At 52.8% G+C, this 13,611-nt stretch overlaps 1 protein-coding gene across 1 annotated transcript; it reads left to right on the top strand.

The window, feature by feature from the left end:
* The first annotated feature begins 4,878 nt into the window (after window positions 1-4,878).
* Window positions 4,879-12,869, top strand: MCAT (malonyl-CoA-acyl carrier protein transacylase). The gene is made up of 4 exons (XM_003125978.5): window positions 4,879-5,347; window positions 7,213-7,300; window positions 10,947-11,164; window positions 12,277-12,869. The coding sequence occupies exons 1-4, from the start codon at window positions 4,928-4,930 to the stop codon at window positions 12,703-12,705; spliced, it is 1,155 nt and encodes a 384-aa protein (XP_003126026.1). The 5' UTR covers window positions 4,879-4,927; the 3' UTR covers window positions 12,706-12,869.
* The last annotated feature ends 742 nt before the right edge of the window (window positions 12,870-13,611 follow it).

Below are 13,611 nucleotides of genomic sequence, written 5' to 3' on the forward strand. Positions count from 1 at the left end.
CTTTTCTTTTGTTCTTTTGCCTTTTCTAGGGCCGCTCTCATATGGAGGTTCCCAGGCTAGGGATCTAATCAGAGCTGTAGCTGCCAGCCTACGCCAGAGCCACAGCAATGCCGGATCCGAGCCATGTCTGCGACCTACACCACAGCCCACAGCAATGCCAGATCCTTAACCCTCTGAACAAGACCAGGGATCGAACCCACAACCTCATGGCTCCCAGTCGGATTTGTTAACTACTGAGCCACGACGGGAACTCCTAGTCCAAGCTTCCTAACTGCACTCAGGGTCCTGCCTGCCTGAACTGATCCTGCTTCCTTGCCTTTGCACACACTCTTCCCCCTGCAGAGAGGATCCTTCACCACCACCCTGGGCAGCTCCACGTGTCCAAGTCTGACTGCTCTCCAGTATCACCCCAGGAAGCTCTTCTGGACCCCCAACTCTGTGCCACCCTCACTGTAAGCAGGCAGTGACCTCTGAAGCCCACAGCACTGAGCATCAGAGCCTCTCCTGGGCATTCGGCAGGTGCCAACTTCAAAGGACATGTATATTGAGCACTGCAGGGTGCCCAGCTCGGGGCTGAATCCTGGAGGGTACAGCAAGCAAACCAGCCCCTGGCCTCAGTCAACCCAGGAAGGAGGCATGGAAAACACCCTCCCAGCCCCCAGAGGATGCTCAGAGAGGTAAAGGGGCATCTCTGATGTCACCTAGCCCGTCAGCAATGGGGGTCAGGGATTCGCACCTAGGCAGTCCAAGGCCTGCCCTCTTAACCCTTGTGTCATTCGGCTTCTCAATTCCAAGTGTGATTCAAGTACAGTACACCCTTATATTTTATTTGTGTGGTTACTTTCTTGCATGAGTAATTCATATTTCTTGCAAAGGAATTGGAAAACACAGACAAATAAATAAACTCACCCACTCTCCCCCACCCAAGCACCGTCAACACGCTGTCGTCTTTCTGTGCCTTCTTGTCAGCATCTGTACGTGTTCCTTTACAAGAATGCCTTCATGCAATAAGTGGTTTTGTCATTTGTTTCCTTCCCCTTACAATAAATCAGAAACCTCTTCCCACCTGATCAAACTTTTGCCTACATTGTTTTTCTTCACTGTGAAATGCATCATGCAAACGGAAATGTACATTTTAAAAAAACCACTTGTGTACATTTTCAAATAATAATAATAAGGAGTTCCCTGGTGGCTCAGCGGGTAAAGGATCCAGCATGGTCACTACAGCGGCTTGGGTTGCTGCTGTGGTGCAAGTTCCATTCCTGGGTTGGTAACTTCCACATACCACTGGTGAGGCAAAAAAAAAAGAAGAAGAAGAAGAAGAAGAAGAAGAAGACGAAGAAGTCCTTGTGCCCACCCCCCAGGTTAATGAGAAGATTCCCAGGGCCCTGGGAGCCTCCTGGCCCTCTTCTAGTGAGTGCTCCTGCCCCCCCCAGGAGTCATCTCTATCTTGAATTTGGCATTAAACATATCCTCTCAGGGTTTTTTGTTTTTGATGTTTTGCTTTTTAGCAAAACACCCTCAGCATATGGAAGTTCCCAGGCTAGGGGTCGACTTGGAGCTGCAGCCACCAGCCTGCACCACAGCCACAGCAATACAGGATCTGAACCATGCCCTGCAACCTACACCGCAGCTCATGGTAATGCCAGATCCTTAAGCCACTGAGTGGGGCCCGGGATCGAACCCAGTCCTCATGGATATTAGCCAGGTTCGTTACTACTGCGCCTCACTGGGAACTCCACCCTTAGGGTTTTTTTTAAATACCCCATGTATGTCTTCCTGAGCTCTCGCTCTATTGATTTGCCTTGAAGAGCTGAGCGGCAGCACACAGCTGGCTGGAGAGAGTGGGCACGATGTCCAGGCCAGAGGAAGACCCCTGGGAAGGTAAAACGGAACTGAGCCTCTGGGGCACAGACCTGCCTCAGCCTCCCTGAACACTGACAGGAGTCCCTTCTGGGGCAGCAGAGGGCAAGGCTGGGGGTGCAGCTCCCCTGGGGGCATATCCAGCAGGACTGCGGCCGAGATGGTCAACAGGAAAAAGGGAGAGACCGGAGCTCTCTGGCTTCTGGCCTCGGAGCTCACGGAACCTGCGTCCAGATCTCAGGAACAGGGGTGGGCACTTCCATGCGGTGGAACAAGGCCCTTCACTGAGCCAGCCTGCAGGGCACCTCCACCACCTCCCTGGGGGAGACCTCGGCCCTTCGGCTGGCAGGCTCCTCATTCGCTGAGTGGCACGTCTCTCCCCTTCCTGGTCCTCTGTGTTTGTGATGAGTTGGCTGACACCACAGCCACAGCAACACGGGATCCGAGCCACATCTGCAAACTACACCACAAGTCACCACAATGCCGGATCCTTAACCCACTGAGTGAGGCCAGGGATTGAAGCCACAACCTCATGGTTCCTAGTTGGATTTGTTTATGCTGCACTCCTGAATGTTCTTAAAAAAAAAAAAAAAAAAAGTTTCCTGTTCATTTTTTTTTCTTTTTTTTTACAGATGCAATGTCTTCTCTCACCTCTCAACTATCAAGAATAGGTGTTTTTTTGTTTTTTGTTTTTTCTTGTTAGGGCCACACCTGTGGCATATGGAAGTTCCCCAGCTATGGGTCAAATTGTAGCTGCAGCTACCAGCCTACGATTGCCACAGCCACAGCAATGTCAGATCCAAGCAGCATCTGCGACATACACTTCAATTTGCAGTAACACTGGATCCTTAACCCACTGAGCAAGGCCAAGGATCGAACCCAAATCCTCACAGTCACTATGGCATGTTCTTAACCTGCTGAGCCACAACAGGAGCTCTAAAGATGGTTTTTCTGAAAACAATTGTTTTCATTTCTCATCATACTCTGAGTCCTAGGCATTACTGTTATTTTATTTTTCTGTATGTAAGAGGATTTCCTCAGATGCTTGGGAATCTTTGGCTGGTTGCTCATAATTAGAAGAAAGAAGGAAAATACATTTGTGGGTGGCATTTGCTGATTGAGCTTCACTGTAAGTGGAACTCGGTGGCCATGTGTTTGGTAACTTCCTGGTCTGTCAATATCTTTAGACTTTTGTTCTTGGACTGGTCAGACTAGCCAAGGCCCGCCGGTTCTTGCCTGGAGGATAAGGATCTGGTTCTGCATTTTGAGAACCATAGGAGATCTTTGCATTCAGCATTGGCATCCACCTGTTTCAGCAGAGTACCACACCCACCGCTGTCCCTGGCCCTCCCAGCCCTGTCCAGAACAAAGAATTTGCCAGAATGAGGGAGGGGCATCACCCAGTGTCTAGAGAGAGGAAAGTGATCTAAACATCTGCCAGTTCTTCAGAGACACCTTCAAATAGTCCCCTTTATTTCAGCCTTTTTAAACCCTTAAATCTAGTGTGGCCAATTCCTAAGATTTGGGGGATTCTGTTGTATGAACGTGGGTTGGGTCTCAGTTTTCGGCTGTCTGGAGTCAGCTGTATCAGGTAATACTGGTCATCCTGCTTTCCAGCTTCGGAGATCCTCTTGCTAGGGCCCCCTGTCCTATTCTCCCTGTCATAGTGGTTTATGTCCTTAAACGATTCCTCTTACGTGGATTTATGGGCTCCTGGCAGCGGCATGTGCTCTGTTCATGTCTTAACCTGAAAAATCTCCCTATCTTTTATGACCACAGCGTTGTACAGACTTACCGTCATTCCTTTAACTCATCTCCTCTAGCTGGATTCCTTATTTCCACCTTTTCCAGGTCAAAATCAAGGCTGCCGCAGATGTCCTGAGAGCTGGGACATCGGATTCTTTTCTCAGGACGAGCTCACTCAAGTAGTCTTGCTGACGTGAGCCTTCCTAGATTTTTCTGGTTAGTTATGAGGTGTGAAGTGAGGGAGAGAGACAGAGGGAAAGTAGAGACAGACACAGATGCAGAGAGAGAGAGACAGAGGAAGAGGCGGGAGAGAGAGAGAGAGAGAGGGAGGGAGAAAGCGTGTGTTCTGGGGTCCTTAGGAGAGGCTAGCAGGAAGTGAAGGGGGGTCAGGGGTATCCTTAGAAGTAATGTCAGTATTAAACTCTCCCTGACCCAGCCTCACACCACCACTGGGAAGCCAGGTAAACCCCATTTCCTGTGACTCCTTTTGTCATTAACCATCTGACACTCAATCTTTGAGTCTTTGTCTACTCCTGTGCAAGTTGAGGATAATAATAGCATCCAGGGAGTTCCCTTCGTGGCTCAGCGGTTAAGGAACCCGACTAGGATCCATGAGGATGCTGGTTCGATCCTTGGTCTCGCTCAGTAGGTTAAGGATCTGGCGTTGCCGTGAGCTGCAGTGTAGGTTGCAGATGCAGCCGGGATCCCGCAGTTGCTGTGGCTGTGGCGTAGGCGGGCAGCTGTAGCTCCGATTCGACCCCTAGCCTGGGAACCTCCACATGCCGTGGGTGCGGCCTTAAAATAGCAGGAAAAAAAAAAAAAAAAGTAATAATGACATCCATTCACCACAGCATTGCTGTGAGAAATTAAACAGGCTCACGTCCGAAAAATAACCAGGGTTTTGTTCAATGGAACAAATATTTATTGGATGCTTATTATGTGCCTGGCTCTGTGCCTGTTTGAGGAAACACGGTGCTGGGAAAATTAAATACAAGAAAGAATAAGGAAGCATTTCAAGCACTTTCCCCATGAATATTACACAGCGTTATTTATTCAATAAAGTTTTTGAAGACTCATTGCGATGCAGTGTCATGTTTCCCTCTTTTCTGCGGAGGTTAAGGAAGCGTATGGCTTATTCTCAGCCCCCAGCGAACAGCCCAAGGTCTCATAGCCCGGGCGGAACCAGTAAGGGCGGAACGTTTCTTCGCGCCCGCGGGTGCCACGACCCGCCCGGCACTAAATGCGTCAAGGACCGCGCCGCGCCGCCGCAGTCGGGCCTCGGTCGCCCCGGTAACGTGCGTGGGGCAATTTTCTCACCATGAGCGTCCGGGTTGCGCGGGCTGCCTGGGCCTGTGGCTGGCGCGCGGGAGGTCACCGCAGCACCTCGAACTTCCCGCTGCCTCCGCCGGGCGCGGTGGACGTGGCGGAGCTGCTGCGAGATGCGGCAGCGGGGGAGGAAGGGCCCCGGGTGGCGGCGGCGCGGCGGTTGCCGGGCCAGTGCTCGGTGCTGCTCTTCCCGGGCCAGGGCAGCCAGGTAGTGGGCATGGGCCGCGGTCTGCTCCGCTACCCGCGCGTCCGCGAGCTCTACGCCGCCGCCCGCCGCGTGCTGGGTTACGACCTGCTGGAGCTGAGCCTGCATGGGCCTCAGGAGGACCTGGACCGCACCGTGCACTGCCAGCCCGCCGTCTTCGTGGCTTCGCTGGCTGCCGTGGAGAAACTGCATCACCTGCAGCCCGCGGTGAGGCCCGAGACCCCGTGGCAGGCCGGGGATGACGGGCTCTGCTCGAGCTCTCACAGCCAGGCCGAGGTCCAGCCGAGGCTCACATCTGACTCGTTCGTTAGATCCTTATTGAGTTCTCATCAGTGCCAGGCACTCTTGTAGGTGCAAGGAATACAGCTGTGAGCAAAACAAGGATCCTCGCCCTTGGGGAACTTGCACGTTAGGGCAGGGAAGCAGATAATAGAGCATAAATATACTAGCTATGTAAATTATGTAGTGTGTTAAAGACAAGTGGGATGAGGACTTCCCTTGAGGCACCACGGGTTAAGGATCCAGCGTTGTCACTGCAGAGGCTCTGCCTTCTGACCCAAGAACTTTTACATGCTGCAGGCACGGCCAAAAAACAGTGTTACAGTGTTACAAAAAGTAAAATAGAGCAGGGAAGGGCTAGGGAGTGGAGGGCCGAGTGGTGATTTTAAATGACCCCTAATCACTTAATTACTAAATGATCTTTTATTTATTTTTATTTATTTATTTATTCGTTTTTAGGGCTGCACCTGCGGCATATGGAGGTTCCCAGGCTAGGGGCCGAATCGGAGCTGCAGCTGCCTGCCTTGGCCACAGCCATAGCAACTCCAGATCTGAGCCACAGCTCACGGCAAGGCAGGATCCTTAGCCCACTGAGTGAGGTCAGGGATCGGAACCTAGGTCCTCATGCATGCTGGTCAGATTTGTTTCTGCTGAGCTACCACGGGAACTCCAAATTCCTAAATGATCTTAGAAGGATTACGTTTCATCCTTAAACGATCATGGATAAGGTATCTATCAATATTACTTCTTTCGAAGTTGTGAAATGATTGCCATTAACGTTTAAACCAATAAATGTTAAGCTAGTGTTTTACCCCCATTTCATCCTCACAACCACCTTGTGAGATAAGCACTGTTATTTTGTGGATAAGGAAAGAAGGCTCAAGAGATGATCAAGGTTTAACTGGTCCTGTTGAGGTGTGATAGCAACATTCATCCAGTGCTTTACCGTGGGCCAGGTCTGTTCTGAGCGCCTTAGAGACATCTGTCTCCGTGTAATTCTCTCAGCAACCCTGTGGCGTAGGTCCTGCTCTTTGCTCATCACAGCTGAGATGACTGAAGCTCAGAGAGGGTAAGGAGCTCTCCAGGCTGAGGATCAAATCCCACTGTGACTCTGCAAGTCCTGCTCTTAACTTCTCTGTCTAGCGCCCTCTGTCTCTATCAGCCTGAGAAGCAGCTCAAGGCAGAAGCAACAGAATCCTGAGCCTTGCTTGGATTGGTGTCACAGCTCAACCGAGTCCTCGGGCAGGCTTTACCTTGCCTTGGGAAATTCCTTATCAGTAAAGGGCTGGATCAGGGATTGTGGGGGTTTTTTTCTTCTTTTTAGGGCCGCACCTGCAGCATATGGAGGTTCCCAGGCTGGGGGTCGAATAGAGCTACAGCTGCCAGCCTACACCACAGCCACCGCAACTCGGGATCTGAGCCGCCTCTGTGACCCACACCACAGCTGACGGCAACGCTGGATCCTTAGCCCACTGAGCGAGGCCAGGGATTGAATTGCATCTTCTTGGTCCCTAGTCGGATTCATTTCCACTGTGCCATGATGGGAACTCCTTTTTGTGTGTGTGTGTGTGTGTGTGTGTGTGCGTGTGTATGTGTGTGTTTTTTTTTTTTTTTTTTTTTTTTTTTGATCAGGGATTGTCAAGCCACTTCTGTGTGTCCTCTTCCAGCTGGAGCACCAGGCCAGTGGAACCTGGCTCACTGACCTGCTGAACACCCGGTCTGCTGACAAGTGCTGAGCCCCAGACTGAGCTTCCCTGAGCACACGACCTCACATTCTGCGTCTGTCACTGCAGGTTATTGAGAACTGTGTTGCTGCTGCTGGATTCAGTGTGGGAGAATTTGCAGCCCTAGTGTTTGCTGGAGCCATGGAATTTTGTGAAGGTACCCAGGAAGTTTTGGTTTTATGCATGGAATGTTGCTAGGCCCACCGAGAACAAGGGGTATGACTGTCAGAAATAATTCTGGACCTACTCAGGGGTGACAGAGAAGGGAGCACGTGGGTGGGGTGACATTGGAACCTGAGAGCCAGACTTCACCTTGATTCCCTCTTAAGCCGGGAGGGTTCATCAGAGGTTTTCTTTCTTCTTGCAGTCTTGTGACATCTTGCTTCCCTGTCTCTCGCACTATTCCTGTGCATTCTTAGGCCACTCACGTACCTCTAGTGCCTGTTACGTGGTAGACACCACGCACTGGATACTTGTTAAGAGAAAAAGAATAAATCAGTGTTTGATCTTGAGCCCTATCAGTTTCACTTCTTAAGTTTTTTTTTTTGTTTTTTTTTTTGCTTTTTAGGTCCGCACCCTTTTCATATGGAGCTTCCCAGGCTGGGGGTCAAATTGGAGCTACAGGTGCCACCCTACACCACAGCTTACAGCAACGCCGGATCCTTAACCCACTGAGTGAGGCCACGGATCGAACCTGCAACCTCATGGATGCTAGTCGGATTCATTACCGATGGGCCACAACAGGAACTCCAACTTCTTAAGACTTTTGTGGGACTTCTCCTGTGACACAGCAGGTTAAGCCTCCAGAGTTGTCTCTGCAGTGGCTTGGGTCACTGCTGCGGCATGGGTTTGATCCTTAGCCCAGGAACTTCCACTTGCCATGGGTGTAGCCAAAAAAGAAAAAGAAAAGATTTTTGTGTATATAGTTAAACAGGTAAACATTTTTTTGCTTATGGTTAAATATAGAAAAAAAGACTTTTTTTGGGGGGGGACACCCCCTTGGCATATGGAAGTGGTGGGGGTCTATTCGGAGCTGCATCTGCGACTTACACCACAGCTCACGGCAAAGCTGGATCCTCAACCCACTGAGTGAGGCCGGAGATGGAACCCACGTCCTCATGGATGTTAGTCGGGTTCTTTAGTCACCGAGCCATGATAGGAACTCCCCAAAGGACTTGAATAGACGTTTTCCAAAGCAGACATACAAAGGGCCAGTGTGCACATGAAAGGCCGTGCGCATTGCTTGTGTCAGGGAAATGCAAATCAAAGCCACAGTGGGGTTCCACTTCATAGTCACTAGGTTGGCTTTAATTTAAAAAACAAAAAAGGAAAATATTAAGTGTTGGTGAGGATGTAGAAAAATAGGACCCTCACACATTGTGGGCGAAGTGGAAGGTGGTGCGGCCGTCATGGAAGACAGTTTGGTGGCTCCTCAAAAAGTGAAACATAGAATTACGTTGTGACAGTAGTTCTAGTCATCGGACTGTCACCTAAGAAATGAAAACATATGTCTGCTCAGAAAGGCTTGCGCACAGGTGTTGGTCGCGGCCTTCTTCCTAAGAGTCCACGGTGGAAATGACCCAGACGCCCGTAAGCGGGCGAGTGGATGAACAGACGGTGGTTAATCCATCCAAGGAAACATGACTCGGTCGTAAAGAGAAATAAAATACTGAGGTTGCCAAGTGGACGAACATCAAAAATAAAAACATGCCAAGTGAAAGCCAGACCGAAAAATCACACATCGTGTGATGCTTTTATGCGCAATGTCCAGAATGCATGATCCACGGAGATGGCCGGTGAGAGGCTCCCGGGGGCGGAGGGAAGGAGAAATGGGGGGATCTCTCAGCAGGTATGGGGCGTTTTACGGGGTGATGCCAGGTTGTGAAACCAGAGCTGGTGGTTGTACAAAGTTAGGAATTCAACAAGTACCGCTGAATTACAGGGGGGTTTTGGTGAATTTCAGCTCAGTGTTTAAAAAAATCATTATATTGCTATCAAGGATGTGAAAAAGTTTCATTTTTCCACATCCTAGTAAAACTACCTTAGGAGTCCCCATAGTGGCTCAGCGGAAACAAATCTGACTAGTATCCAGGATGATGCAGGTTTGATCGCTGGCCTTTCCCAGTGGGTTAAGGATCTGGCTTTACCATGAGCTGTGGTGTAGGTCACAGATGCGGCTCAGATCCAGTGTGGCTGTGGCTGTGGCGACGGCCAGCAGCTGCAGGTCCAATTCAGCCTCTAGCCTAGGAACCTCCATATGCCGTGGGTGCGGCCCTAAAAAGAAAAAAAGGAAGAACAACCTACTTGATACAGTTTTCATATGTACAATAATTTGGAGAATTACTGACATTCTGTGTTTTTTTTTTCCGCATGACATTTTGCATAGTTTAGTGCCTGCCTGGGAGGGTCTCCACATTGCCGTGTGCTCTCCTACCTCCTCACATAGGCTCTTAGTGTCTTTGTTTGCTCCACGGGTCTGCCTGTGTAAGGGGCAGAAACCCTAGGACAGACCCGTACAGTGCTGGGTGAGCCAAGAAGTGTGAGAGAGAAAGGGCACGGGGTTTGTTCTCAGAACTTCTTGTCCCTGGACTGCTCCCTTAACCACTCCTTGGGCTGGTCATCTCCCTCCCCCCAGGGAGCGGGCCCAGGACAGGGCAGTGGCTGTCCAGTAGCTGTGGGCCAGTCTCCCATCACGATGGCGGGGGCTGCCGGCCTGGGCACAGCCTGTCTTCTCCCCTTGCACTTGAGCCATGGTGAATCGGGCGCCCTGCATTTGAACTTCTCTGCCTTGGCAGTATCAGACCCTCCAGCTCTAAGTGGGGGCAACAATGCCTGATTTATGATAATTATGTAATTGAAATTCATATTCTTGTTTGTAGTATGTACATCATTCCAGCCAGTGGTTCCTTTTTTTTTCCCTGTCTTTTTAGGGCTGCACCCGAGGCATTTGGAGGTTCCCAGGCTAGGGGTCTACACAGAGCTGTAGCCACCGGCCTACGCCAGAGCCATAGCAATGCCAGATCCAAGGCGTGTCTGCGACCTATACCACCGCTCCCGGCAACGCCGGATCTTTAACCCACTGAGCAAGGCCAGGGATTGAACCCGCAACCTCATGGTTCCTAGTTGGATTCGTTCCTGCTGAGCCACGATGGGAGCTCCCAGCTGATAGTTCTTAATTGTTTTCCCCGTTCAACGCCATTTCTCTTAGATAATGATAATTCCTAGTTTTCATTACAGTTCAGGCAGATAAGATGCTACTGTCCTCATTTTACTAACTAAACATCTGACCTGGAAGGCAGTCAGGACTTTCCCTAAGCAGTGTAGCTCAGAGTCTGTCCCTTCCACTCTAGGCCAGGGTTTCTCGGGAGCAGCACTGTTGACCTTTCGGACCACGTGACTCTGTTTTGCAGAGACTGTTTATTGCAGGATTTGGGCAGCTTTCCTGGCCTGTGCCCACCAGATGTGGTAGCAGACCTCTGCCTCTGGTTGTGACCATCAAAAAAAGTTTCCAGACTCTTTTGGGGGTAAAATCACCCTTGGTTAAGAACTGCTGTCCACGCCGAGCCAGCTCTAAGGCAGGAAGCTCCGCGGGTTCATTGTGCCAAGGACAGCACCTCGCTTTTTGCTGATGGCAGTACCATCCCTGTTCTGTGGATGCAGGGACGTCGAGCTGTGGCCTGGTGACGGACAGCCAGCAGCAGTGTCTCCAGCGCAGTGTGGGACTTGGGCTTTGTCTTTTGGGTCTGGGCCTCCCTCCCTCACAACCTGCCTTGATTTTTCCAAATGCGCTCCTCTCTGGATAGGCTTGTATGCAGTGAAGATCCGAGCGGAGGCCATGCAGGAAGCCTCGGAAGCTGTCCCCAGCGGGATGTTGTCCGTCCTTGGCCAGCCCCAGTCCAAGTTCACCGTCGCCTGTCGGGAAGCCCGGGAGCACTGCAGGACTTTGGGCATAGAGAACCCGGTGTGCGAGGTGGCCAACTTCCTCTTCCCCGACTGCAGGGTGATCTCAGGACACCTGGAGGTTGGTGTCGGCGGGAGCAGCCCTCCTGGCCTGGAGCCTTCCACACCCAGAGGGTGGCGGGCGCTCCGCCCCGCCCTGGGCCTTGGGACGTACTTGAGGGTGCGGGGGTGAAGCGGGTGCTGCAGCAGGAGCAGGAGGCCAGGATGCTGTCTAGGCGGGAACCTCGGGCACATCCTCGGCCGGTGTGGAGACTAAAGGGCTGGACCGCATGGTCTCCGGGGCCTTCCCTGCACTAGGTCCTGGCTTCTCAGAGCCTCTGCCTCCTTAGCGGGGAAGCCCTTGCCTAGGGTTACCCTGCCCTGCCCGGCCAGGTGCCCCTCCTCTGTCCCTCCTCCTGCTCACTGCTGCCCCAGTGCCCAGCTCTCTGGCAGCTCCTCCGGGATAAGCACTGAGGGAACGCAGACAGACAAGCCAGGGTTCCTGCCATCAAGGGAAGGCTGGTGGAGAATGGATGAGCCCTTCCTTGGAAGGAAACCCAGGAGGGGCCCCCAGTCAGGGCAGGAATAGCCCTTACAGGCTCCCAGACAGGTGGACAGTTGACGACTCGGGATTCCCAGGTTTGACCTTTTGGTGCTGTTGGAAGTGCCACCACTAAGAGCTCAGGTGCAGACAGGGTGCCCTCGACAGGGGAGCCTTTCCACCTGTGGAGGTGGGAGAACTCCTTGGCCTCTGCCAGACCCATGCCCGGGCTGACGGCCTGCCATGGAGGAGCCCCTGGAGCCTGAGGCTGTGGCTCTGACTCCTTGGGCGTGACCTGGGGCTTGAGTGGGATGAATCCAGAAGCTGCCCACGAAAGCACTCAGGGACCATGCCCTGATGCAGGAAGTGCTGCCCAGCAGCCTGGGCGCCCTCCCATAGTGAGGTGGGGTGGACGGAGCGTGGGGATGGCTCTGCAGTGCCAGGTCAGCCAGCTCTGTGGGGACAGGCAGCCCCCACTCCCCTTTTCCCACGGGCGCCGCTGACTCTCCCGTGGCGGCTCGGACCCTGCCTTTGGGTCTGTGCTGGAGGAGGGACAAGAGGTGTGGGGGACGGTGATGATGCCAGCCGGGGGTGACCGCCGCTCTGCTCCCACTAAGATCTGCTCGGCTCAAACCTCCTTCTCTTCCTTCCAGGCTCTGCACTACCTCCGGAAGAATTCCTACAAGTATCACTTCAGACGCACCAAGATGGTGCCCGTCAGCGGCGCCTTCCACACCCGCCTCATGGAGCCAGCCCTGGAGCCCCTGGCACACGTTCTAAAAGACATTGATCTCAAGAAGCCTCTGGTTTCTGTCCATTCCAACGTCACTGGGAATAAATACATGCACCCCAAACACATCCGGCAGCTGCTGGTCCAGCAGGTGGTCTCCCCAGTGAAGTGGGAGCAGACGATGCACGCCATATACGAGAGGAGGAAAGGCACCGACTTCCCCAAGACTTTTGAAGTGGGACCTGGGAAGCAGCTGGGAACCATCCTCAAGAGCTGTAACCTGCAGGCCTGGAAGTCCTACAGTCACGTGGCGGTGCTGGAGGCCGACCAGGACGAGGACCAGAACTTGTAGGGGTCTCCCGGTGACCTTGGGCCGGAGGGGATGTGGCTTAGGAGGCCGAGGGGGCTCCAGTGGGCCGAGCCCGGCCTGGCCTTCCTGTCAGGCCGCCTCCTTCCAGGGATTGGGAGGGAGTGTTTAAAGTGCTTCGAATGCTACATAAAAAGAACTGGAAACGAGTGTTTCTTTACAGGACAGTCCATTTCTCCCCCTTGAAACACAGCTGGATGCTGTGCAGAGATGCAGCAGGACAGTTATGCAAAGACCAGGGATCCTTGTTCTGCCTCTGCCAGCTCTGCCTCCTGGGCAGACCGCCTCGCCTCCCTGGGGCTCGGGTGGCTCCTGTGCAGCCCCGCCTGCTGCCGTGTGGGTGCCGTGGGCAGATGGCATGGTCACGGGGCTCCCCTGCCGCTCTGGCATCCTCTGGCCACACAGCCTAAACCTCAGCTCCTTTGTCGCTGAACCCAGAGGGCTTCAGCACCCAGTGGGCTTGACAGCCTTTCTGTCCACCCAGCAGTTGGGAGGCCCAGGTTCCTTACCCAGCAGGGTAGTGGGTGCCTGCTGTATGCCAGGGAGCGAGGGGCCTCTGCCCTGGTGGGGAAGAGGGTCCTTTAGCAAGGGCGGTGCTCACTCCAGAGTCCTCCCTCAAACCGATTACTGAGCGCCTACTGTGTACCCTCAGGCTTTGCCTCTGCCCGCCCCTGCCCCTGATATTGGTATTAAACATGAGGAAATCTAAACCTCTGGGGGTGGTGTCGCTGCTCAGGGGTAGGAGGAATGAAATCTCTGAGCCCGTCTTTTAAATGTGGCTCTTGTAGGCAGGTGTCAAACCCCGGGTCCACCGGGTTTCTCTTTTAATTGCTTCTCCACAGCGGCCCGTGGCCTTTGAGCAGAACTGGTCTTCACTCTCCGGGACTGTCC

Source organism: Sus scrofa, chromosome 5, assembly GCF_054392235.1.
Source record: "Sus scrofa isolate SSC_HxYL_T2T_F1_AM1 chromosome 5, Sscrofa_HxYL_maternal_Yorkshire_Landrace_v2.0, whole genome shotgun sequence".
In the NCBI taxonomy this organism is placed as follows: Eukaryota; Metazoa; Chordata; class Mammalia; order Artiodactyla; family Suidae; genus Sus; species Sus scrofa.

Excerpts from the sequence above, each read along its gene's own strand:
- MCAT (XM_003125978.5), top strand. The coding sequence starts at position 4,928 with ATGAGCGTCCGGGTTGCGCGGGCTGCCTGGGCCTGTGGCTGGCGCGCG. Across the intron at positions 7,301-10,946 it reads AGCCATGGAATTTTGTGAAG|GCTTGTATGCAGTGAAGATC; the intron begins GTACCCAGGAAG and ends CTCTCTGGATAG. Across the intron at positions 11,165-12,276 it reads TGATCTCAGGACACCTGGAG|GCTCTGCACTACCTCCGGAA; the intron begins GTTGGTGTCGGC and ends TCTTCCTTCCAG.